The 26,959-nt window shown below is 38.2% G+C and overlaps 1 protein-coding gene across 3 annotated transcripts in view; it reads left to right on the top strand.

Moving 5' to 3' along the window:
* The window catches only part of LOC139944885 (uncharacterized), a 175,711-nt gene that overhangs the window by 120,198 nt on the left and 28,554 nt on the right, over nucleotides 1-26,959 (top strand). For all 3 annotated transcript variants that reach the window (XM_071942035.1, XM_071942037.1, XM_071942036.1), the window contains 33 exons: nucleotides 707-777; nucleotides 971-1,125; nucleotides 1,677-1,884; nucleotides 3,716-3,919; nucleotides 5,298-5,598; nucleotides 5,947-6,155; nucleotides 6,423-6,718; nucleotides 7,146-7,240; nucleotides 7,395-7,565; nucleotides 8,136-8,316; nucleotides 8,657-8,823; nucleotides 9,118-9,245; nucleotides 13,453-13,690; nucleotides 14,020-14,200; nucleotides 14,480-14,726; nucleotides 15,880-16,000; nucleotides 16,225-16,403; nucleotides 16,755-16,914; nucleotides 17,171-17,395; nucleotides 17,574-17,662; nucleotides 18,003-18,120; nucleotides 18,612-18,802; nucleotides 18,958-19,153; nucleotides 19,317-19,423; nucleotides 19,530-19,707; nucleotides 19,862-20,566; nucleotides 21,447-21,713; nucleotides 21,832-22,104; nucleotides 22,547-22,837; nucleotides 22,975-23,078; nucleotides 25,695-25,910; nucleotides 26,182-26,356; nucleotides 26,620-26,768. In XM_071942035.1, the coding sequence (XP_071798136.1) occupies nucleotides 707-777; nucleotides 971-1,125; nucleotides 1,677-1,884; nucleotides 3,716-3,919; nucleotides 5,298-5,598; nucleotides 5,947-6,155; nucleotides 6,423-6,718; nucleotides 7,146-7,240; nucleotides 7,395-7,565; nucleotides 8,136-8,316; nucleotides 8,657-8,823; nucleotides 9,118-9,245; nucleotides 13,453-13,690; nucleotides 14,020-14,200; nucleotides 14,480-14,726; nucleotides 15,880-16,000; nucleotides 16,225-16,403; nucleotides 16,755-16,914; nucleotides 17,171-17,395; nucleotides 17,574-17,662; nucleotides 18,003-18,120; nucleotides 18,612-18,802; nucleotides 18,958-19,153; nucleotides 19,317-19,423; nucleotides 19,530-19,707; nucleotides 19,862-20,566; nucleotides 21,447-21,713; nucleotides 21,832-22,104; nucleotides 22,547-22,837; nucleotides 22,975-23,078; nucleotides 25,695-25,910; nucleotides 26,182-26,356; nucleotides 26,620-26,768 (6,596 nt within the window). The remainder of the gene's footprint in view (nucleotides 1-706; nucleotides 778-970; nucleotides 1,126-1,676; nucleotides 1,885-3,715; nucleotides 3,920-5,297; nucleotides 5,599-5,946; nucleotides 6,156-6,422; nucleotides 6,719-7,145; nucleotides 7,241-7,394; nucleotides 7,566-8,135; nucleotides 8,317-8,656; nucleotides 8,824-9,117; nucleotides 9,246-13,452; nucleotides 13,691-14,019; nucleotides 14,201-14,479; nucleotides 14,727-15,879; nucleotides 16,001-16,224; nucleotides 16,404-16,754; nucleotides 16,915-17,170; nucleotides 17,396-17,573; nucleotides 17,663-18,002; nucleotides 18,121-18,611; nucleotides 18,803-18,957; nucleotides 19,154-19,316; nucleotides 19,424-19,529; nucleotides 19,708-19,861; nucleotides 20,567-21,446; nucleotides 21,714-21,831; nucleotides 22,105-22,546; nucleotides 22,838-22,974; nucleotides 23,079-25,694; nucleotides 25,911-26,181; nucleotides 26,357-26,619; nucleotides 26,769-26,959) is intronic.

The raw sequence follows: 26,959 nt of genomic DNA on the forward strand, positions 1-26,959 counted from the left end.
AAGATTAATTATTTATACATCACAGCATGGTTGTTGTTTACTTCATAACAATCACACAAATAGTGTGCATGTCCTCTTTAGTACTGGTAACAGTGACGTTTAGTTAGTGTGAGGTTGATTTGGGTCCCTAGAAATCACAAAGATGTTCAAAGTTTCGGGCTGGTATCAACTGCGCCGCTTGGAAATAGGGAGTGGATGGGTTCATTTTAAGAGTGGCTTGGATGTTTGTCGGCTGTGTTTTAGGCCGTATCCGATTTGGCGGCTACAGCTATGGCTACAGCTAGATTTCCGCGTCATCATGCGCTGAAGTTTAGCATGTCCTGAGCAACACCCTTAGCAACAACGTAGCCATAGACGCCAATTCGGTTACGGCCTATAATGCGGTTTGTGTGCATAGTATGATGTTGTGAAATTTTCCCTTGGCTAATAGCAAACGGGGAACTGAACCCATTCCTCATTTATAAATATGTTTACATGGTCCAGTCTAGGATATCAATGACGTTTAAGTCGCTCTGCAGTGGGCATGGTCACTGAGAAAAACAAAGAAATACAAATCATGCGACTTCTGTAGTAGGAAATGTGCTCACAGAGGGGTTTGAACAGAGGGGCTTGAAGCTTACCACAGACGAAAGAATCCTCAGATGAAAAATGTGTGCATTTCATGCAATTTCTTATTTCACTGATATGAGAGATTTGATTTCCACAGGTATTAAAGCTGGTGGGTTTTTCGACCTGAAGATCCCTGTGTCTGTGGCCCTTGTGTCAATGAAAGCCAAGGTATGTATTAAAGATAGGCACCACATCATTAAGAGTCCTGTGCAAGGAGATTATTTTGTTGAAACAAATATTATTATTCAGGCATATACATCACCAAAGATATAACACAAACCAAAAACCCATAGATATCCAATTGCAAAATAAGAGGTTTAGCAAAGACCTGTGATAAAATTTGTGTTATTTGTATCAACAGGGTGGTGTAAGTCCAATGGTTGGTTGCTCCGTTACTGGTTACGTTTCAGTCGGCTTCATATTGTATGGCGAGCTTGAACTCAAGGCAGACGTCCTGCATACAAGCTTTCCTACAGTCGCAGAACTACTCTTTGCTAAATTCCCACTGGATGTTGGGTAATAATTTCGTGATTTGTAGAAAGATATACCCAGATAGATATGTTATCGACTACCATTGCTGAACACCACGCACAGTATCAACTTTTCTCACCGGGCTCTATAGCCCCTTTCACACGAGAGCAATTTAGCAAGGATCCGTTGCTAAATTTTAGCATGGTTTTAAAGCTTTACAAAATGAACCTTTTGTGAAAGCTATTTTGCAAAATCTTGTCAAACATTGCTAGATTTTACAAGCATGCTAAAATTTAGCTTGAAGGGACTCCATTTAGTTTGCTGTCATGTGAACAGCACTAGTCAACATTTCCTGAGACCAAGTGAACTTCTTTAGCTATAGAGTGTGCAGTACCGACAGCCAAATGAGCCCAGACGTTCCTCATCACCTACATCCACCCATGCAGATACATATTGATTTCTGGGTAATATTCTGTGGGTCTGTTCTATAAAGATAAAGTCTTGCATGTGTTCTGGCACCATGACAGTTATACTCTGAGCTCTGAGTTGCTATGTGTTTTGTCGTTAACCTCTTAGTATTTTTCGTTAATTCTCAGAATCAAGATGGACATACAGATGATCCCCTTGATAATCAGACTAAAAGGTAAAGTCACACTGAAGATCCCTTTTTTGGGGAAGAAGACGCTATACCAGACGGAACTGTGGCGCTACCAAGTCGATGCCATCAATGCAAACATATTTGATACTCACACCAAGGACCCTGATGAGTCTCCACCAGAGATTGTGGCTTACTCTACTCCTGTGGTAATTTCCAAACTTAAACCAACTCCTGGTAGAGCATAATAATATCCCTTTTCCTGAGCGTCTTTTCTTCCATGTAACTCTCTAACATTGCAAGTCAACTGATTGTGTTTTTCTATCGCAAGCATAAATTTAACCCCTTTTTAATGTTTTGGTTTAAAGGTTGGTATTACATTTACAATTTGTGTGTGTGTGTTCGGGGGGGGGGGGGGGGTTAACCACATTAAAACTGGGTACCTACATGTATAACAAAAGGGACAATGGGTCCACGGTTGCTATCACAAAGGAGTACAATGGGGTTCGTGGTTGCTATCACAAAGAGTTGAACAAAGGAGGGTCCACGATTGCAGGTGTTTACACACTTGTGTGCGTGTGTGTGTGTGTGAAGGGGGGGGGGTGTGGAGTGCATGTCTCGTGGGTGGGTGGAGTGCATATCTCATGGTTGTGTGTGAGTGTACTCTATACTACAACTATTACATATTTCTGTTATGAACCCAATAATGCATCATAACTAATCTACTTAAGCTCGCGAGCTTGTAAACCCCTTTCAAAATGATGGGCCTGGGTTCTGTGGGTGCAAAGATGAAATATCAGACAAGCCAAATAAACAAAGAAAAACAAACATTCCTGTTTAGCACATACCTACTTCCATATGAATAAAATGGAGAAAATACTACGAAAAGCAAGTAAGTACTGGTCATTTTTCAAGGCAGACCCAGAGCTATCTTGGACACGGAGGTAAGGACACGTCTGAAGAAATTGCAGTGTTTATGAATGTTTATGATAAATGTTCATGGCCCAAGGAGAGACATCACTAAAATACTGAATAGACTCATGCATATGGGGTGTTTCACAGGGGAAAAAACCGAGACAAAAAGCAAAAAAACCCACACTGCTTTTACACAAATTATTATTTTTGATATGCTGAGGAAAAATAAAACCGTCTTTTTTTCTTCAATAAAGCAAGTTAAAGGTAGTGGACACTATTGGTAATTACTCAAAATAATTGTCAGCATAAAACCTCATTTGGTAATGAGTAATGGGGAGCTGTTGATAGTATAAAACATTGTGAGAAACGGCTCCCTCTGAAGTGACGAAGTTTTTGAGAATGAAGTAATTTTCCACGAATTTGATTTCGAGACCTCAAGTTTAGAATTTGAGGTCTCGAAATCAAGCATCTGAAAGCACACAACTTTGTGTGACAAGGGTGTTTTTTTCTTTCATTATTATCTCGCAACTCTGCTGACCAATTGAGCTCAAATTTTTACATGTTTGTTATTTTATGCATATGTTGAGATACACCAGAACTGTTTGCCTCGATCAGTAAGGCTTATTGTTCAAAATATCCTTGGAAGAAAGTTTTGAAACAAGTAAATGATTTCTGAATCAATGAAATGTTGTACATACTGTTCTTTAAACGTTTAAGTTTTAAAGCCTTCAGAGGGAGCCATTTCTCACAATGTTTTATGCAATCGACAGCTCCCCATTACTCGTTACCAAGTAACTTTTTTTGTATTTTGAGTAATTACCAATAGTGCCCACTGCCTTTAAAGACACTATAATGATGCTTCAGCAGCCTAACAAAAACGTTTTGCTTTGATTGTGGGAGTCACCTTCATCAAACTTGCCAGAATTAAAATTTCATGACTGGCTTGTATATTTCTATGTTTCTGTTACATGTAAATGAATTGTTTCTTGGGGTGGCCGCGTGTGTGTCTGCATACGTAGATGTGAAAAGTAGTTGTAATACTTGAGTTGGTAAAATCTTGATTGGGACAACCTAATTCAGATTTTGGAACAATGCTCAAAGTAAAAACTACAATTTTTGTTACAGAACCAACTGACAGAACAAACCAGCCATTGCAGTATTGAGCAGGTGCCTGGTCTAGACTACACAGAGCCTGCCTTTCAACTTGAGGTGGTCGCTGCTGATGACAAGAGCCTAGTGACGTTTTCCTATCAGGTTGGGACGGTACCTGGAGGGAGCGATGTTCTCTCTAAGACACAATATGGAGGACCATCAGCCATCATATCACAGGTGATGATGCCTTGGTAATCACAACCCTTACACAAAAAATGAATGGTATACCGTAGAAAAAACCATTACATTTACCATTGCAATTACCATTGATTACCATTCCATTGATGTTTTGGAACGCTTGTATGGTTACCATTGGTGTTACCATTAAGTTTGTACCATATGTTACCGCTGAATTTGTACCATTGGTTACCGTTGAGTTTGTACCATTGATGTTACCGTTGAATTTGTACCATTGGTGTTACCGATCTGTACCATTGGTGTAACAGTGTACCGTTGAAATTGAACCATTGTTATTACCGTTGAATTTCTACCACTGGCATTACCATTGAATTTGTACCATTGGTGTTACCGTTGAATTTGTACCATTGGTGTTACCATTGAATTTCTACCATTGATATTATCGTTGAATTTCTACCATTGATATTATCGTTGAATTTCTACCATTGATATTACCGTTGAATTTCTACCATTGGCATTACCATTGAATTTGTACCATTGGTAATATCATTGAATTTCTACCATTGGCATAACCATTGAATTGGTACCATTGGTATTACCATTGAAATTGCACCATTGGTAATACCATTTAATTTGTACCATTGATATTACCATTGATTATGAATCAATGTTAATAACATTCCTTTAGCGTTACCAATTGTGTTGTCACCGTTCACGATATTCCCATTGATTTGTTGCCATTGGTTGGTAACAAATCATTTGGAATATCATGAATGGTATTGCCGATGATTTGTTACCATTGGTAATAAACCACATTCTTTTTCACATTACCATTGACACACCACTGGACACCATTCATAACTAATCTTTATCATTGGACATCGTTCAACACCATTGATAAGCAAAGAGATCTATCATTCATTTTCACATTACCATTAACAGCACCATTGACACACCACTCATACCATTCATAACAAGTCAATCCATTGTTAAATGAAAAGATGTACCATTCAGTTTTACATTACCATTAGAAGCACCATTAATACACCATAGGACACCATTCAATACCATTCAGTACCATTAGATACCATTAGATACCATTAGATACCAATCATTACCATTGGTATATTTTTGTAAGGGAACCAAGTATTGCTCCAAGAATGGTTCCAAATTGGTGACCCTTTTGCCTCCAATGTAGATATAAAGTTTGTAACTTAAGTGAGGTTTTGTAGCTCTATTTCTTTGCATGACCTTGAAAACACCGACGCTCTACGACATTCAGTCATGTTTTTAAACATCGATAACTCATTCTCTTTCGGACAACATTAAAACCTCTGGGTTGAAGCATTGCTCAACTGTTTTAAACATGCACTTTAATCATTTCTGGAAATGTTTTGTACAATTGTTTTGTCTACAGATTCTGCCTGGTGGCCACCCACTTCACTTCACTGTTTATGCCATGAACAATGGTGGAGGTACCTCAACCGCAACCTGCAGCCTGCCGACCTTTGACATCACCCTCCCAACGGGTCGTGTTACTCCTGACTTCACTTTAACCAGTCATCCACACATCCTTCGTGCTTCAGCAGTGGTGTATGATGACTCTGTCATTTTGATGCTGAAAGAAGGAGTGGGGTTTGGATCCGAGATCTGGGGTGATCAGATCGTAGCCTGGCACACGGTAGACTTTACAAAGAGGGAGTACATTGGAACCACATGTAATTAAATGTATTTTGTTAGTTTCTTTAAAAAGTTGATGACTTCACCCACATTACCGGAGAGAAAACAAATCGGTCACACTCATTTTAACGTGGCCATGGAATTCGCTTCTTATACGAGCTGGAACTTTAATCCCTGCTTGCAGATGACCTGTTATGTAACTTTTTGCTAACTTTTTTGTTTCAAACCAGTCAACAAATGTTTTGTGAAATTGGGATATAAATTTGTTGTGGGGGGTTTCCCCGTTGGACACCCCCCCCCCCCCCCAGAACCCCCACTTGATCATGGTCACAGTAAGACAGAAAATAATTATTCTCCTATTATGTTTGTTCATTCACTTGTTACAGTCAATGACCTCGACTTTTTTACCACCGCCAAGAAAGGACGCCTCATCTCCATACCAACGTCCACTATCACTCACATTAATCCTGACTTCTGTGCCCGTGACTGCCTTGCCCTCCCCGAGACACAGTGTCTGAGTTTCAACTACGACTACGATTCCAAGATTTGTGAACTCCTTAAAGAGATTGAGGGTCACGGGGTCGAAGTTCATGAGGTATTTATTCATACAATTTGTGTACAAGTTTTGTATGTATCACATTTATGTTCAACCTAAGTATGACAAACATTTAGAAACATTTTAAAATATGAACAAAATCTGTACAAGTTAACAAATCAAGTTCAAAGATAAAGTGGAAAGCCGGACAACCCTTTGTAATTACATTTAGTCAAATACTGCACCATGCCTAGAAAAAGTAAATGCACTTGTAAACAATGTTTTTTTTTCTAACTCTGTATCATCTGTTTGGCTTTTTGAATCAAGTCTGGTAAGTTCAATCATTATGAGCGTTTTGGTGTTGGCCATGCTGTTGAGTTTAACCACGAGTCCCTCCTGCTCGATCACAACAACATCTACTACTTCAACATCGAGCTCCTGAACTATGTAGCGTATGAGAACATCGTGTCATCTGTGGGTATCCTGGCAGACTTTACAGCTCCAGAGCCTGGTTTGATCGTCAATGCATCGAGGGACGAGGTTGTACATGAGCCATGTGTTCAGTTTACTCCTGATGAATGGGAGAGACGATGTATTGAGGATACACCTCTTGATAATCATAGGTAGGTCATTACATTTTCTCCCTCAAGTTGCTTTGCATGGGTGTGGGGTGGTACTGTATGGGGTTTGGGGTCGACTTCACAAAAAGTTAAAACTATTCCTATGAGTTACATTTAAAACATATGGCCGGTCATAGTTAGGATGAGTAAGTTGTCCCAACCCGAGATATGACTAGTCTTAACTCTTTGAGAAATCCTCCCCGGTGTTGGAACAACATGAAGCATTACTGGGTTTCCAGAAAGGGATTTGTTTCAAAACATCTAGTTCATCCAAGTCACTTTACATGTATCTATCGTGCATTTATGCACTGCTATAACTTTGAGAAGAAACACAATCAGAAACAGGGCAAAACCAAAGAAAGAGGGATTTGTTCATCCCAAGTTACATGATTGTTTTTGTTGTTGTTAATAATGGCTTTTTCTTGATCAGATACATCATCGACGGGCCCGGTTCAACGACTGTCTTCAATGGTGTTGAGAAATTTGTGGACGAGCTGTATACAAGAAGCAACACTATATTGGCAGGTAACCTGACTAAATTTTGCAATACTAATCCTTCTGCTTTTGAACAGAATTAAAAGAAAAATTCATCAAATTCGAGATCTGTGTATCACTTTCTCCCGATAGTAAACTTGTGATTGTTGTGATTGCAAATGTTGTGTTTGTGTTTTTTCCCCAGCAAACTGGGATGGTATCCATGATAACGAGACCGGTATCCATGGCTACACTTGGTCAATTGGTTACAGCGTGTGTGGTGATGACGTCAGCAGCCATATAGATCCTCATGCACACCTCTTTGATGAATCACAATGGCACGATCAGGGACTGGTAGTCAACGTCAACCTCCCAGGTAGAAATTCACATGTATTTATTTTTAGCTAGCACACTAATCGAAACATCGAATTAAAACAAAACTAGAGAGGTTATAACATGATGATCATCAAAACCTTACTTTATCAACCTGGTATTTAAATATACCGAGCAAGTCCCATCCCATACATACTCAAATATTTATTGGACCTATAAGTTTATCACATGCATCATTTGTACACGTGACTAAAAACTGTGGACGAGCCCTTTTTAATTCATCAAGTAAAAATGTGTTATTTGCTGAGGAAGGTAGAATATGGCATTGTGACACAAAGCCTGTATTTAATTACTGTTTTCATTTTTCTGTCTTTACCCTCAAGTTGTCATAGAGAAGATCGCCTTGCGGTTATGCAGGAAAACAATTGTTGCGTTCCCATTCAGTGATTGTTTCCACAGTCACTGGTAGCTTGGGGTTATAATGTAAAACAATATTTCTACCATTCTGGAGATATGAACACCAGTCTGCCAAAAGGGGAAATTTAATTTGTTAAAGAGAAATCTCTCAGACACGACTGGTTAACTTGTGTCTATTTTGCATGTACCTTTTTAGATGGTGCCTATTTTACCAGCGTACGTGCTCTGAATAAGGTGGAGTTTGGAGGCCCGATGGCACTGACTGTATGTCATAGCACACCCCTCATCATTGATAACACTCCGCCCATAATCTACAGCATTGAAAACATCACTTATGATTCATCTATTGGTCGTATTGGGGTGCAGGTGAAGGCAGGGTGAGTTCAATCTAAGCCCTATCTTTTATACAACATTTATTTATACAATGTTTCTGACAGTTATTACCATAATCGATGTTGCTTAAAGTATGCTGTTTTGATACACTTGTCACTATTTCAAACTCAAGACTTAAAATTAGACATGCAAACCTATTTTTGGACAAACAAGACCGACTTCAAAATAGTCGTTGATATTCAGTCGGGGATTAGAAAAAAAAAAATGACTTGAAAGACTTTATTAACTACAACATCCTGAAAAATTGCCTGTGTGGATTTTGTCCCCAAGAATTTGAGATATCAAGTAACAGTAGACCTCAATGCGATTTTGAATGATTTACAGTGACCCAGAGTCCGGCCTGTTTGAGTACCATGTTGCAGCCGGAAGAACACCGAGGGATATATCACTGCATGACTGGGAAGCCGTTGCTGTTACTCAACAACTCTTCATTGACTTCAAGATTCCAAATGGCATACCATGCTGGCTGATCGTCAGAGCTGTTAATAATGGTACACAGTTATTGTGGTTTTTAGGAAAGGTCTGCAAGAAATGTTTTATGTGGAAACAAATCCACAGGTTAATTACTCGAGTGAGATTCAAACTCACAAACTTTGCCTTTCTAGAGCAGATGCTGATCAAGCTAGCCCAGGGGCTCGATGCAGTTCGAATCCCTTGTTATTTTAGCAGCAGGTACCGCATCATTTAAATATATGTTAAAGTCCCTTAGAATCTATTTGGATTTCTCTCGTATCAATCTAATTCATGTCTAGTCATTCCCCGGTTACTTTGTTTTTCCTCTGTAGTTGACCTTCGAACTGTGAAGCATGCTGATGGACCGATACTGGTCGATGACACGCCACCGATTGCTGGAGACTTATTCGATGGACCCTATGCTGGCCGAGATCTTGTGTTCACTAAAGACAGGAATGAGGTAAAAAAAACAATTCTTGTGGGTGGCCTTTGCTTTCAATCAAAATGAAACAAAACTGGTTCTTCCTCAGAGTCACAAAAAGCACAAACACAAAATATATACATTTATGCAAAAAGAACACAACGAATTATGAGAGGCATCTAGAAATAAAATGGTGAAATAACTATGGGCGGCCAAAAGGGCCAAAAGCTAAATAAAATAAAAACTAACTATATTTTTGAAAACTAACATAAAAAAACGAAAATTAAAGAACAATTACAATTAATTAAAGATAAACAATAATAACAATAATAAACAAACGAAATTTATGTGTTCATAGTAGTTACAGAGCTCCAAAAGTTTAGAATGAACAAAATAATAATAAAATAAAAAACAGCATATTGTTAATTTAGAATATAAAGGGAAAAGATGAACAATTAGTCAAAACTTGAAATAATATGAAAAAATATTAGTCCACTAGAAAAAAATATTACACTAAATATAAAAAATGGTTATAATAAAAACATGTTTGTCCCTTTAAAAATAAATACACAAAATGTTTTTAAATTAACAGTAAAAGAAAACTATCAAAAAAAATAATCCATTAGAAAAAAATGACACTAAATTAAAAAAAAATCATTAATAATACTAAAAATGTTTGTCCCTTAAAAATAATTACACGAAATGTTTTTAAATTAACAAGAAAAAAAAACTATCCAAAAAAATAATCAATAAGAAAAAAAATTCACTGAATAAAAAAAAAAGTTAATTATAAAAATTGTTTGCCCTGAAAAATAATTATACGAAATGTTTTTAATTAAAAAAAAAAAAATTGTCCTTAACAAAAATTACACTTCATATATTTTTTTCATTCTTACCTAAAAACCACCAACGTAAACTAAAACTGCACAAGCTACGTTAAAAAAAACGAAACAAACATTGAGGGCTTTAAACTAAAGACAAATTGTGTAAAGGAAAAATTTTGTAAAGGACAAATATTGTAAAGGACAAATTTCAGAATCAACGAACAATCAACTGATCCCATAAAAGAACATAGAGGGTGCGGATGATGGCGAGTCGCGAATTTTTCTCTGTTAGTGGTTTTTTTTATAGGCCAAGATTTTCCCATTGGCTGCAAAAAGCGAATTTTTCATCGTACATCACTTCTCGCCGGGCCAGTGTTCCCCTATTATTAAAGCTATTATTTGCTCTATGGTCTCAGATGCTGGCCATGCAATTGCAAGACGACTTAAAACTAAATAGTTAAAAACTATTGGTGTACGTGTATAAGACCATATTTAGCATTGCCATAAGAAGCTGAAAGCTGGCCTACTCCGACTGGTGGCTTACGATCAGGGATAACATGAAAATAAAATAAAGTTAGTGATACAATTTGCTCTGAAAACCAAATGAGGAGAAATTGTGGACTTATGGCTGGTGCCCGACTAAATTTGTTGATACTGTAGTGAAGAAATTTTGTTAGCAGTATTTTGCTAACAAATGAAGGTGGGCCCTGTTAGTATTCACAGTAAAAGATTTTTTAATCTTGGGGGAAGGGAATCTTGAGGGATTCAAAAGTGTCCATAGACCTTTTTGAGATCGTTTTTTGAAACGTAAGTGATGCTGCAAATCTTGAAACGTGAGACTATCGACTCGGATTGAACGCGTACCTTTTGATATTGTAGCGTAACTTGGAACCTAAATGTGTCTTGGAATGTACAAGCGTAGCTGCGTGCTTGGAACGTGACCATATCTTTTGGAACGTAAGCATATCTTGGAACATAAGCGTAGCTGTCTTGGAAAGTAAACATGGAACGTAAGTGTAGCTTGACTCGGGCTATGTACACCGTTTTCATATTATAGCGTAACTTGAAGGAAAGTAAGCGTATCTTGAAACCTAAGCGTATCTGAGTATACATGTAGCTGCGTAGCTTGGAACAACCATTGTTATAAGGTTGGAGACTTTTTGTTAAGTTGAAACACATGAGCAACTGTAGATCTGGGCCCAATTTCATGGCTCTGCTTACCGCCGAATTCTGCACTTACGATCTCAATTCCCCGCTTACTTGCAAGCTCCGAATTTCTGCGCTAGCCTTGTAAGCATAGAATGCCTAGTAACAGGGAGTACGCATGCGTAGAAGCCAAAATTCGCCGCTAACCCGTGATAATAGGCTTGCCGTAAGCACAGAATTCCCTGCTTCCGCAAGCGCCGATTCTGTGCTTACGCGTAGAGTGCGAATGCGCACGTGCCGAAATTCCCCACTATCTTGTTAACATGCTTGAATGACATATAAGCGCAGAACAGACCCTTCCCATGAAATATGTAAATTGCACGTAGCGCGTGCGCACTAACGTTTTGATTGGCAAAATGAGGGGAACATCGCGCTGTTTTGTACACGGCTAATGGATGCGTGACGGAGACGCGATTGCGTGTCTGCTTATAGTGCACAACTCTATGGCTTTTGCCAACCAACAGGGTCTGTACGCATGCGTGAATGTAATTAGCATATTTCATGGGAAGGGTCCATTCCCTGCTTCCACAAGCGTTGATACGCACAGTAAACAGAGCCATGAAATTGGGGGCTCCAGTGCAGCCTGGGCTGTGTGTACTTTAAAAAAAAAACATTCCTGGGGAATTCCCGAATTTACAAGAGCTTTTTATTCTTGCAGGTAGCACACACATGATCAGCCATGAAAGCACAGGTTTTTATCAATGATTGTACGATCTTTGGTTTTTATTGCACCACCATACACACATGGACTGTACATGAACATGTACACCTACCCATGTAAAATAAAAGTTTTTATTTTATTTTAATTATGGCTCCATGAAGTCACATGTTTCAACCCATATATAGAGCTATTCTAATAACATGATAAAAGCTTTAATAATAGGGGAACACTGGCCCGGCGAGTACGATGAATGATGGTGTCTTGCAGCCAATGGAAAATCTTGGACAAAGTCTTGGCCTTAATAAAACCATTGGGAAAAGAAATTCGCGACTTGCCATTATGTGCGCCCTCTATGTTCATTTATGGTCAGTTCGTAACAATTTCTGTTCGTTGATTCTGAAATTTGTCCTTTACAAAATTTGTCCTTTACAAACTTTGTCCTTTACACAATTTGTCTTTAGTTTGATGCCCTCAATGTTTGTTTCGGTTTTTTTACGTTGGTGGTTTTTAGGTAAGAATTAAAAAAATATATAAAGTGTAATTTTTTGTAAGGATAATTTTTGTATTTTTTATTTAAAAACATTTCGTGTAATTATTTTTCAGGGCAAACAATTTTTATATTTAACTTTTTTTTTAATTTAGTGAATTCTTTTTCTTATGGATTATTTTTTTGGATGTTTTTTTTTTTTCTTGTTAATTTAAAATTATTTCGTGTAATTATTTTTAAGGGACAAACATTTCTTTTTAATAATGATTTTTTTAATTTAGTGTCGTTTTTTTCTAATGGATTATTTTTTTGATAGTTTTCTTTTATTGTTAATTTAAAAACATTTCGTGTATTTATTTTTAAAGGGACAAACATGTTTTTATCATAACCTTTTTTTATATTTAGTGTAATATTTTGTTCTAGTGGATTAATATTTTTTCATTTTATTTCAAGTTTTGACTAATTGCTCATCTTTTCCCTTTAATCTAAATTAACAATATGCTGTTTTTTATTTTAGTATTATTTTGTTCATTTTAAACTTTTGGTGCTCTGTATTTACGATCAACACATAAATTTTGATTGTTTATTATTGTTATTATTGTTTATTTTTAATTAATTGTAATTGTTCTTTAATTTTCGTGTTTTATGTTAGTTTTCAAAAATATAGTTAGTTTTTATTTTATTTAGCTTTTGGCCCTTTTGGCCGCCCATAAATAACAGACAATCAAAGTTAATTGTTTACAAACAATGGTGTGCCTACCAACCTATCGGAGTAACGTGGTGAGGACAAAAAGCTGATCAGTGTGGGAAAATGAAAGGTTGGACTACTAAGGTGGTAACTGCATTCTGAATAATGCGGGAACCATGTTTTGAGTGAAACATTAGTAATTGTAGGCATGTAGGAATGTTTTTAATCGGCCATAAAGTTCAAACTTCTTCAAAATTGCTTCAAGTATGTAATTAGACCTCAATATTCATTATTTACAGCCGAGTAGATGTTAGTCTTAGAAAAGTGTCCAGGATTTTATCATCTGATTGTTAATCCGATGTGTCAACTTCTTTAAACAGATTTGTGGAAACTGGTACAACTGGTTTGATCCCGATTCAGGTATTTCCTCGTACCTGTGGGCCGTCGGAACCCAACCTGTAACGAGCAACGTCGTGAACTTTGTCAAAGTGTCTCGCCGAGAGCATGGGACCTGCTCTGGGTATGTCACCCTCCAGCACGGCGAGACCTACTACTCAACGCTTGTAGCAATCCACGGTGGTTTTGACAAGTTGAATGTTTCGGCTTCATCAAATGGGGGTAATTTTACAAACTGCTTTTATCCTAATACCAGTTTGGATAGACTCTCATTTCATCCCCTTTATAACTTACTAGTGCTATCTTTCTAATACTTTATTAATTATACATGAACACCGGTTGTTTTAATTAACTGTGTTGTCGACAGGGTGACCCTTACAAAACAATCAAATCATTCAAAATGCAAACTTTTACCCCTCTATATTCAAAGGTCGCACAAAACAATGACTTCTCCCAGATTGGACATTACCAAATTGCTAGGAAATTTGTTGAGAAATTTATTAACTTGAATTTCACTTGAAAATTAAAAAGTTATTCCCGTTTTTCGACAGTGATCGTTGATCTAACTCCACCCGTCCAAGGAAGCGTCTACGACGGCCTCCTTCCAGGCACAAAGGACCTTGATTTCTCTTCCAAACCAGCCACAGTGTCGGCTCGATGGCAGGGGTTCTCTGATCCTGAGTCTGGTATTGAAGACTACCGAGTCACAATTTACCGCAAGCACGATGACAGGTACACAATGTAGGTCAATGTTTCTAATAAAATGATTTAAACTCAAATCACAACCAGGTTACTTATTTTCACCGTAGCCAAGCATCATACAGCTGATGCTCCAAAGTTTGCCTTTAAATGTTTATTGTGAGTCTTATTTTCCTACTGAAAAGCTCTACGAATTGAGTCATTGACCTTATATTACTCTAAAGAAAACACAAAGAAACATGGTTTTCATAAGTCCTAGAAGGAGGTTAGGACATTCCATTTGAAGTCATATGTTTTGTTCTATTTTCTCAGTGAAAATTCAACCAATGATTTTGAGGTTATCCACGAGGGTGAATCAGTGGGCAACGATGTCTCGTCAATTGAGTGGCATCATTTCCATCTTCACCACAAGGACCAGGTGTACATTAACCTACGTACAATCAACCAGGCTGTCAATCACATTGATACTCCAACCAATGGATTCCTGGTGGATTTGACTCCTCCTATACTACGATCACTTGGAGACGGGCTTGTTATTGGACAAGATGTAGACTTCCAGGTTTGGTCTTATTTCGTAAAGTTTACACTTTGCACGAACATATTCAATGTTGCTTTTTCAAAACGGCACTTTGAAAGCTCAGCTTGAGAGAATAAAATAATAATAATGAAAATGTCTATAGCGCCCATCCATTAAAACATGCTTCTGTGCACTTAACAATTAAAAACACTAATGAAAGTCCATAGAAGCTTAGAGAACAATTATTCAGCTAAAACATAATATTTTAGATCAATTCTCCTAGACTATTTGAAGGACAAGATAAACTGTGATTCCTCACAAAATCAGTCTAATGACAAAGTCACATGAAGCGGTTTACATGTACATGCAACCAGTTTCAGTCAATAAAAAACAACTTTGGAATCTTAGTGCTACATGTACATACATAGTGAACCAGGATACTGCCTTAAACAAGTCTCTCTGAAGTCTATCACTTTCGTATAACCATGGAGGAAGGAAGAGAAGGAGCTCGAACGAAGGGACTTCAAAAGCCAAAACCGTGGTACCGGGGTCGTTAAACAACACCTCGTAATCACCCACATACAGACAATGGGCGACCTGGCGTATGTGAGTTTGCGCGTGCGCACTTGGTTCTTCACTCAACTATGGTGTCGTATGTCGTATGGATATAATAAAGAAAAAAACAACTTTTTTGAAACCTGATAAAATTTGTGTACACATTCGCCCACCAAATTGAAAAACACAACTGAATACCAACCACCCTCATGTGCTAATACCCAAATTTTGAACCACCGCTAGTGACAGAAAAGTTGCAAAAAATGTAAAGATACATAATGCTATGATATTTCCATGTAAACGAAATGAAAACGTGTGTATTCACAATTCTCATCTCCAATGATTCAACTTTACACGAAGGCAACGGTGCACAGTGGCGGTACCACACCTTAGTTCAAAGAGATCTAATCGTGCTCACTAATCGGCCGTCCAGCAGGAGGTCTCCTATCTTTGTCCATTGGTCAGACGGGCATTGTCAGGGTTTTCTTTTTTTACTCTGCGGTTTTGCGAGTCGTTCGAGCTCCTTCTCTTCCTTCCTCCATGGTAAACTAAAACAGCACAAGGATATTGTCTAACTAGGGTTTTGCCAGTGACTAATGACTCCGCCATTTCCAATTGGTTTTCTAATTATTTGCTACAGACACACAGTGATAGTCTTGCTGTTCATTGGGACTACTTTGACGAGGAATCTGGGATTTCATCATATGAAATGGCCATTTATGAACTGCAACAGGGTAACAAACGCAAGGTTTTCCCAGCAGGTATAAAACATTAAAGTTTTATTTTAATTTTATGGTAGCATAATAACATTACTTAAAGGGCACGTTCTTCTGCAGCAATAGATACAGTCAACTTGAATAAAGTTTATACATTAATATTATTACCTGTTTTCATAGAAAATTTGGATATAATTTGGATAATTTAGATATATTTACAATGTTGCCATTGAAATGAATAAACATATTTATATGGTATCCTTTTTCAGACTTGAATCCAAATAGCTTTGAGCCGATTTTAGGCGTTACTACCACATCCCATGTGCAAAGTGGATTGTCACTTCGTGCAGGTGCCATCTATATCACACGAATCAAGGCACGAAACCAGGCTAAACTGGTAGCATCACATGAGACTAGTGGTATCAGGGTAGACCCCACTCCACCTTTGGTAAGTACAGATAAGTATGAGACTGCTATAAAAGAGCGTATAATTATATAGTGTATTCATTTTGTGTTATGATTTGTTATCATCTAATTCGATTATTCGAAGTACAAAACATTGCCAGGATACTATATATTTGTTAAAAAAAAAAAAAAATGTAGTTCTCTTTAAAAAAAAATGTTATTTAAATAAAAAATAATGATCAACATATATAAATGAACAATTTACCATGAAAAATTATTCAAAACATGTAAAAGTTGTCAATACTGTATGCCTTTTTATATTAAACCATATTAAACATGTTAAACAAAATAATGCTTAAAGATGTTATCCTTATGTTTATATATAACTGTGAAGATGAGGTATGTACGTGGTGGTAATGTAGATGGTGAAGGCGAGGAAGTCATCAATGGATACTTATTCCAGAACAGTCGCTCTACCATTCAGGCGTCTTGGCTCGGAACTGATGGGGAAAGTGGTATTAAGAACTACTGGATCGCTGTTGGCACAGCCTCACGTAAGGAAAATTACACTGTGCTTGCAATTATATATTAACGATCAAGTACAACTTTATAGAAACAAATTAATTATTGAAACCTGAAAAATTATCAAAGAAACTGTTGTATATACTTTAGGTCAACCATTACAAAGCTAGTGTGTATTTTTGTTTAAGTTATTGGATTTGGCAGATACGGACGTCACAATTATTATACAATTCATACCTTAATTCAATGTTGGTTAAACATGTATTAACCTCATTATTTTCCCTTTAGAAACTGACGACATCAAACCATTCACAGCAATGGGGCCAAAAGAGAATGGTGTCTTATTGAACCTTGACCTCCAACTTACTGACCAATCAACATGTCATGATAAAGAGTTTACTGCGGACTGCCGACCTATCTATTACGTATGCGTGAAAGGCGAGAATGGTGCGGGTGCATTCAGTGACATCATTTGCTCCTCACCAATCAGAGTTGTAGAACAGGATCAGACAGGTTTGTTATGATAAAGATTCAAAATCTTTCCGAGTCATGTGTGCGGCAGCTGAAACAGAGCAGCCGGTTAGATATGTACCTGCATTTTTTTAAATTTTTTTTAATAGTAAATTTTTATCTGCCTTCTTTGTTATACATAATTTTCTCTATACGGCTGTGACTTGTTTGTATTATTTAGGGTACGTGACTGATGGTCCAAGCATGCTTCAGGACAAGGAAGCTCAAAAAGATAGAGAGATCGTCACAATTTGGTTTGATGACTTTGAGGTAAGACTGTCATTAAAACCATACATTTTAAGTATGATCACAATAATGAACTCAAAATAATAATAATAAACAACGCTTATAAAGCGCCTTACATCCATGACTGGACCCCAAGGCGCGGTACACATTAAAAATAGCTGCAAACAAGAGCAAAAAAAAACCAAAGAGCATACAAGATTTCTAAAAATATAAACCACAAAATGGACCAGCCAATAGTTAAAACCACAAACCGCGAAATTTAAAAAGTTATGGAAAAGCACTACTATAAAAAGAATAGTATACTGTAAAGAAACAGTATCAACGTGCTCTTCTTAATTGGATTGGTTTCCTTTCCATGGTGCAGAGCCAGTTGCATGGTATATCTTCCTATGAGTGGGCAGTTGGTACGACCCCTGGAGGAGAGGACATCCAACCTTTGACCTCAGATGGAGTGGTGCCTGGAAGTGACCCTGACATGCCAGGTAATGTTATCTCCTCATATTCTACTAAACAGCATTAAACAATGAAGTTCTTTATATGAAAAAAAGGGAAAATTCATAACAATAACTCTGGTTTAAACTATTGGTAATTGTCAAAGACTAGCCTTCACAGTTGGTGTATCTCAACATATGCACAAAATAACAAACCTGTGAAAATTTGAGCTCAGTCGGTCATCGAGCTTGCGAGATAATAATGAAAGAAAAAAACACCCTTGTCACACAAAGTTTTATGCATTTAGATGGTTGATTTCAAGACCACAAGTTCTAAATCTGAGGTCTCGAAATCAAATTTGTGGAAAATTACTTTCTCGAAAACTACGTCACTTCAAAGGGAGCTGTTTCTCACAATGTTTTATACCATCAACCTCTTCCCCATTACTCGTCACCAAGAAAGGTTTTATGCTAATAATTCTTTTGAGTATTACCAATAGTGTCCACTGCCTTTAAGGTGTTTCACATTTTATGTTAAACAGGTCTCGCCGGTCATGGCAAGGCACAGTCTCCACTACCTCTCCAGCATGGCATGACGTATTACAGCACTGTTCGTGCCATAACCAATGATGACAATGTCTTAGAAACTGTCTCCAATGGTTTTACAGTAGATGTTACACCGCCAAACCTTAACATCACTGACTTTGGTCAATACGACACAACTGTTGATGTGGTGAGTGATGCCGTAATTTGATAATGCTTTAGAAATCGGTAAATTGTTTAAAATAATATGTTTTGTTTTCGTTTGCCATCTTAAAGATGATACTATACTGCTTTGTTAAACATGTTTGTTGTGTTTTTTTAACGTTATTCACGTGTTATCTTCAGGGCTTTGGTGGTGTCCAACTATATCAGTTCATTGTTGACTCTATCAATGCCAAGTGGGATGTAGAAGACTTGGAGAGTAACATCATTGCAACACACTTTTCCTTGGGACAGTATGCAGGAGCTAATGACGTGTTTCCACTGACACAAACCAACAATTCCTACATTTCTTCGTCTAGGGTGAAACCCGCACCCAAAGGTGATTTTGCTAAACGTGAATTAAAGGAGAAAGGGCGCTTTAAAACAAATGAAAGTTTCAAACAATGTTTAAAAAGGGTTTTTACAGAATAGGGACCTCACGGGCTTGTAAATAGAGGTTTTTATTCAATGTCTAAATGTAAAACCTTCCATTTTGTTGACAGGTTTGCCTAATATTTTGACTGTCCAGACCATCAACAGTGTTGGGCTGAAGCAAACAGTTTATACTACCAGTTTAACTATAGATACCACTCCACCAAGTGCTGGTAAGGTATGTATCCCAAGTGCAAACTGTTGTACAAATAGTGACAGCTGTTAAGGCTGTTTATACTGTTAGAAGCTGCCATAATGGTTTATACTTTGTCTCCCTCTGCTAGGTCTCGTGCCCATCTTTCTTACATGCAAATAGCGCCCTCAAGTGCAGCTGGACTGATTTCTTAGATGATGAGTCAGGAATTGAGTTTGTTAGGTTTCTTGTCGGGACTGCAGAGGGTCTGAATGATGTGTTTGTATCAGACAATTTACCAGGCTATATGACACACTACAGTACCAAAGGTAAGACAACTCGTTATCTGTCTTCTTTCAGCAAACTATAAATTTTGTTAATTTGGCAATGCTTGGCAAACTCTCGGCAACTCTCGGACATAATATAGTGCATCACCAAAACAAATATTTTAACGATGGGTAATCTTATATAATTATTTTTTAGATCTAAAACTGAAGCACAACGAACTCTACTTTGTCACCATAGAGGCTTTCAATGCTGTCGGCCAGAGTACATATTTCTTCTCCAGCCCCATTACAATTGATGACACCCCGCCGTCTTTTGGTGTTGTGGTGGAACTTTCAGGTGTTCATAACTTGAATCACATCAATCCAGAGAGGCAGCTTAGCTGGGATTGCAGTAACACAGATGACTGCTTAGGGTTGGATGGAGAGTGTTTGGAGTCCATCACCCAGATTCAGATCCTCTGGGAACCTTTCAAAGATGAAGATACTCAGATCACTAAATATGAAGTAGCATTAGGCACCACACCGGGAGGAACTCAGATCAAATCGTTCTATGAGGTGGATAGGTACCATACTTCAGAGCTGATAACCAATCTTGATCTAAGTGATGTGAGAAGGGTCTATGCTACAGTGAGAGGATACAATGAAGCTGGTCTGTCCAGCACGGCAGTCTCAAATGGCATCTTCGTCAGTCGATTCAGTGCAGGACTTCAGCCGCTAAGACCTTTCATAATCAAAGATGGTGTCACTTCCAACGACCTCTATGACCTGGACTATCAGACATCTTTGACTGAACTAAGTGCTTCTTGGGATTTCAGTGGAGACCCTTGTCCAATCAGGAAATACGAACGGGCTATTTATAGAATTGACGGATTGCAAAGGCAGTCACTGACGGATGTAGGAGGTAATGGTACTGATGTCTTTTGCAGCAATACTAAGCATTTACTAACTATATTTTAGATGGAAGCTGTATGTAAACTGCCATTCATAAATACCTCAGACAGTTTCGCTATTCCTATTGGTGGAGAGCGCGTCACGTGGGTGTGTATACACCTTTGTTTATGACCAGTAAAAAATGTTGAAAAATGGGCGTGACACGCGAGCTTGCACCTGTTCTTATAAGACAGTTTCTTCATTTCTATTGGTCGAGAGCAACGGCTGAAACAGTATCGCCACATCACGCGATACGCGCGACGCGCACAGCATTCCCTTATAAGAAGTTGTTTACCCGAGGGAGGCGGAGGGCTTTACCATTTCATAGCTGGAGGGGTGTTGTGTTGAAAGAAATCATTGAACAATTATAATTTTTTCATTTATTTTACTTTTTGACCAAAAAGTGTTCATGTTTTTGACCGAAAATGTATTTATGAATGGGAATCAAAGTGTGTTGGATCGGTTTTCAACTAGTGGTTTAAACCCGCCAAGGCATGGTTCTTGATAATTTACCTCGACTTTGTCTTGGTAAAGTTATCAAGAACCAGGCCTCGTTGGGATTAAACCACTAGTTGAAAACCTCTCCACCACACATTGATTCCCTTATTTAAAAGTACTTTAAAAGTATGTTTGCTCTTTGTAGATAGAAGAAGTAAAACTGACAAAACCGAAAATTGACTATTCAGGTAATACTGTTCGAATATTAGGGTTTCAAGAAACAGAGTGAAGTTTTAATACTTGGTTTCTTAGTTCGTTCAGTTGGTTTTATATATTTTTAATTCAAATCACTTTGGCAACTACAGTGTATGCTTTATGTGTGGCAATCTTCACTTACAATTGTTACGTTGCAGATCGTACTTCAGATACAAACACAGATATTGCAATGATTGACGGCGAGACCTACTACACCGTGGTGCGGGCTACCAACGCTCTGAACATACCCATCACACTCCGCTCTGATGGAATCACCGTAAAACGAGAGGCACTCATACCTGGTCAAGTTTACGATGGTCTCCTTGTTGGCTTTGATATATCCTACCAAAAAGAAACTGACACCATATCGGCAAGCTGGAGCGGCTTTGGTCAAGGGGCACCAGGAAGAGCCGTTAAACATACAGGTAAATATCGGTATGCTGGCTTGAGGCACTCATAAGTTAAGTTAAACTATTTTATTGTGCGTATACTCAAAATGATCCTTTTTTAAATTCTTTTTAAATGTGTTTGGGTGTAATATAGGAAATGCTAAGACGAAAAAAGATCATGTCACAGAGCAGGCAGTTGACTATTATGAGGTTGCAGTGGGCACCGATCGTCGCTACCCAAAGACTAGAGACAACACAGTACCATTCACTAATGTTGGTCAGAATACATCGGTCACCTTCAATAACCTTGATCTACAGGTGTTGACTGCTACGTACTATGTGACGGTCAAAGGTCATAGTGCAAGCTTCTCCACTGCTGAGGTCACCTCTACTGGGATACAAGCTGGTGTGGGTAGTCAAGTGTTGGGTATGTTAAGGATGTGTTATTAAAGCAATACAATGTGTATCGAGTGGTAAAGATTGAATATTTAGTCCGAAAGCTTACGAATTATGCAGGTTGTGCTAAATTATGTTTTAACTGTGAATATGTCCGTCTGAAATGATTTGAAGAAACAAAAATCAAATAAAAAACTCACCTAATGTCGGTTGATACAACCACATTAAAGGAAAATCTGTTTTGCCCTTCAAATTGTGCATGCTTTTTTATTGCTTGCTCCTAATGACACACAAATGGACTAATCCCAAATGTTCACAGTTTGATATGTTTATGTATGGTTTCATCAGCTCAACTAAACTTGCTATAATAAAATTTAACGCTGATGCTGCAAAAACAATTATTCTTGTTTTTTGAAAATGGGGACTACAACAATTGACAGGTAGATTTTGTTTTTCTCATTTGTTTCAATCAGCTACGGAGGTAAAAATACCAAAGTACGTCAAGTCACTCTCCGAAGTCAAACTCCAATGGGAAGAATTTGACTCAACCTTCCCCATTCTACTCTACTATGTTGGCCTGGGCAATGCCGCTTCGGCTACTGTGTCACCAGAGAACATGGACTGTTTGGACATGCTGCAAGCAACAGACGATGCCAAGACTACGTTTAATGAAAGTAAGATGCATTTTGTTGGCAAGGATACGTATCAGGAGATCAAAGGACTGAGTCTACAGCAAGAAGGTTCATACTTCGTGACGGTTGTTGGTGAGACATTCTTTATTGTAGACTCATTATTTCCTTGGAGTGGTTACTGAATCGGTATTGAATGTTTTTGTTTTTATCGTCAGTGATGCAGTGAAGGTTTCTAATTCACTGTTTTATGTTCAACTCTTTTATTCAAGGAATGAACGAAGGAGGGCAGTGTAACTCTTCTACTAGTCACTTCTCGGTTGATATCACCCCGCCCATTGAAGGGCGATTTCGTGCTGGACCATTCTACGACATGGTATGCAAAGTCATTGAATTAATTAAAATTAAACATATTATATTAACTTTTTAATACTCTCATTATCAGCATTAACGACCGCAAGATACTTAAAAATATTTTTAAGAACAATGAGACTTGTTCATTATAAGGCCACCCTTGTTAAAGTATCCTTAAAGGCACTGTACATGTTTGATAATTGTCAAAGACCAGTGTTCTCCCTTGGTGTATCCCATCATAAGCATAAAATAACAAGCCTGTGAAAATTTGGGCTCAATCGGTCATCAAAATTGCGAGAAAATTATTAAAGAAAAAACACCCTTGTTGGACGTTTTTGTGGCTTTCAGATATAAATAAAAGACTTCTAGCTAGAAATCTTTTATTATTTTAGTGAGAAAGTACCTCTTTCTCAAAAACTATGTTACTTCAGAGGGAGCCACTTCCCACAATATTTTGTACTATGAACAGCTCTCCAATGCTCGTTACCAAGTCAGTTTTTAAGTTAATAAAAATAATAATAATAAAAAAGATATTTATAAAGCGCCAAATTGCCAAATAAGGCCTCAAAGCGCTAGATACAAAGGTAAAAAAACAATTTACAAAATACAACATTACAATACAGAGGGTTTCTGAAGAAAACGGTTTAAAAAGACAATTACAAAAAAAGCTACAAGGCAAATCTGGACCAGCCAGTGAAAAAGTAGAAACAACTCTACAAAAACAATTATTTAAGATAATATTGCCTAAAAAGGTATGTCTTCAAATGACGCTTAAAAATGTCAATACATGAACAGTCCTTAATATGTGATGGAAGCTTATTCCATAAGGAGGGGGCAGCGATACTGAAGGCTCTGCCACCATAGGTAGATGTCCGAGGAGGTGAGGGCAGTTGCAAGAGGTTAAGGGATGCGGAACGAAGGGTGCGTGTGGGTTGATGACAACGAACGAGGTCCTGTATGTACGAAGGGGCAAGGTTGTGGAGTGCTTTGAAGGTAAGAATGAGAGTCTTGTAGATTATCCGTTGTGAAACTGGTAGCCAATGGAGTGATTGGAGGATTGGGGTTATATGCTCGTGACGTTTAACTCGACAGACCAATCTGGCGGCAGCATCCTGTAGGCGCTGGAGTCTGTTTAGTTCAGTGTTTGGAAGGCCAATAGAAAGGCTGTTACAGCTGTCAATACGAGATGTCACGAAGGCGTGTATTAGCTTCAGTGTCGCTGGTTCGTCTAGATAGCTTCGGATTTTGCCTATCCTGTAAATGAAGGACCATCCGACTCGGCAGATGTTACTGACATGGACCTTCATGCGAAGCTCACTATCGAAAACAACTCCTAGGCTTCGAGCTTCGGTGCAATAATCGACAACTGAGTCACCGATCATGGCTGGTGGAAGATCTGTTGAGCTGCGGAAGCGAGAGCTAAAATGAAGAATCTCTGTTTTACTGTTATTAAGCTGGAGTTTGTTGTCCTTCACGCAGTCCTCCAGACGATGAACTGCTGCAGTGCCCTCTGATGGCTTGAAGAGTAAGTAGAGCTGAGTATCATCAGCATACATGACATGATTGAGGCAATGTTTTGTCATTATAACACTGATTGGAGCTGTGTAGAAGGTAAACAGTGAAGCACCGCAAACTGAACCTTGAGGAACACCCCAGGGTATGTGATGCACTGAGGATGCAGCCTCACCAATGGTCACAGTTTGGGAACGGTCACTCAGGTAAGATCTGAACCATTGTAAAGCAGTCCCAGTTATGCCTTACCGGCTCTCAAGGCGTCCAAGCAAAATGGCGTGTCTATGGTGTCAAACGCCGAGCTAAAATCAAGTAAGATGAGGAGTGCCTCACTGTGCTGATCAATAGCAAGAAGAAGATCGTTCTGAACTCGCAGTAAGGCCGTTTCGCCGGAGTGATGAGGTCGATAAGCAGATTGTGCGATTGCATGTAAACTGTTACAGGCGAAGTAATCGTTAATTTGATGCATGCAACACCTCTCCAGAAGCTTAGATATAAAACTAAGAAGTGAGATTGGCCGGTAGTTTTTCAACAAGTTTTGGTCGAGCTTCGTGTTTTTGATCAAAGGAATGACCCTCGCAGATTTGAAGCTCAGTGGAACAACCCCAGTTGAAAGTGATGAGTTGATTATCTGAACCATAACTGGCAGCAAACTGTCCATGCACTTTTTTTTAATACAAGTTAATTATTACATTGTAATATTTGTTTTGAGTGATTACCAAACGTGTACTTTCCCTTAAAGTGAATTTACTGAGGTTTGGTTTGATGGGTCACCTTGTGCGACGCTCTATAATTCAATTGTAGTGGTTCTACAATGAGAGCGGCGGTTATAAGTAGTTCAGCTGCTCTGGTCAGAGCACACTGATCGAAACGTCCAGGAGTTAACCATTGTTTTCTTCTCATCAGAGCACCACAACTCCTTAAGAGAGAGAGAGAGAGAGAGAGAGGGAGGGGAAGGGGGTGGGGGAGGGGAGGGGAGGGGGAGTTCAATAACAGTATCTGTCTCCGCAAACTGCACTAGACTGTATTCCCACAGTGCAAAGTTTCAAGTTGGTTGTTTTAGTAAAATGGGTTCTTGAAAATAAAAACTTAGTTAACACTTAGTATTGTTTTGTTTTCGTGACAGCTGGTGACTTACACAGCTAGCACCGAGTCCATTCATGTGGTATGGGAGGACTACATAGATGAAGAAAGTGGAATTAAATCCTTCAATATCCGTATCCTTGAAGCTGCATCGTGTAGTGTGGAAGACGCCGGTAACCTTACTCCTGTTCCTGGTCAGGATTGGCTGGTTCTTGATCCAGCTATTTCAGAGTTTACGTTTGTAGACTTAGACTTGGTGGTAAGTTATTTATTTCTGAATATTCAATAGGTTAATCTTCTCTAACAAATTTGTTCTTCTTGTTTCTTCAAGTTAACGCTTGAAATGAAAGCTTTTGGTTATATTCCCCCTTTTTTTCTGCCTTCAGTCTACATCTTTTTTTCTCCTTAGTCATAGTTTGTCAACGAACAAAACTAAGAAATTAATTAATCTCTTTCATTGAATAGATCTCATGAAAAAGAATCCATCTTTGCTTTATAGTAATAAATCATCGTCATTTTCCTCCCGGCAGACCAACCGCCCATATTTTGTCGAGCTAAAGGCCACGAACCATGCAGGGGACAGCATTGTAACCAAAGTAGGACCAATCTTTGTGGATAAATCAGAGCCAAGTTCTGGAATAGTTGTTGATGGAGACAATTTCATGAATGATCTGACAGACTCATACAGCACAGGAAAAGTCACTGGTACATATACAATCTATTCATGGATAATTAAATTCTTTCAAAACAGTGCGAAAACCATTTGCTTAAAATGTATTATGTTCAAATGATTTGACCATGACTTTAATGGTAGACCACTTTTAAACATAATGTGAAGGAAACTGTTTTGGGCTGTCTTAGTACATATCTTTCTATGTGTTTTAACATTATATTCAAGGTGTTTTTAGGGCAATTACATTTTTAAACAACATTAACTAACAACCTGTTTATGTCGTCCTCCATATCAGGAACGATATTACACCAGCCCAACCCTGAGGGCCAACGCTGCCCTCTGATGAACACTTCTTTCACTGATCCAAGGTGGCGGGCTTTGGATTTCAACGGACTTTGGAACATGAGGATTGACAACTGGGATATAGAGTACCAAAACCAACAGGTAAGATACAGGATTGACACCTGAATTTCACCTGTTAGATCGCAGCGATTAGGCTCTTTGTTTAATTCTCTGGAGACAATGAGGGAAATAACGGTCTACTGGTAGAAGAATGACAACGAACTTTACCAAAGTTATATCTGAGATTTCAATAACTACGAAGTAATTACAGTTTCCTCAATAGAAATAGCAAC

This window comes from Asterias amurensis, chromosome 12 (assembly GCF_032118995.1).
Source record: "Asterias amurensis chromosome 12, ASM3211899v1".
Taxonomy (NCBI): Eukaryota; Metazoa; Echinodermata; class Asteroidea; order Forcipulatida; family Asteriidae; genus Asterias; species Asterias amurensis.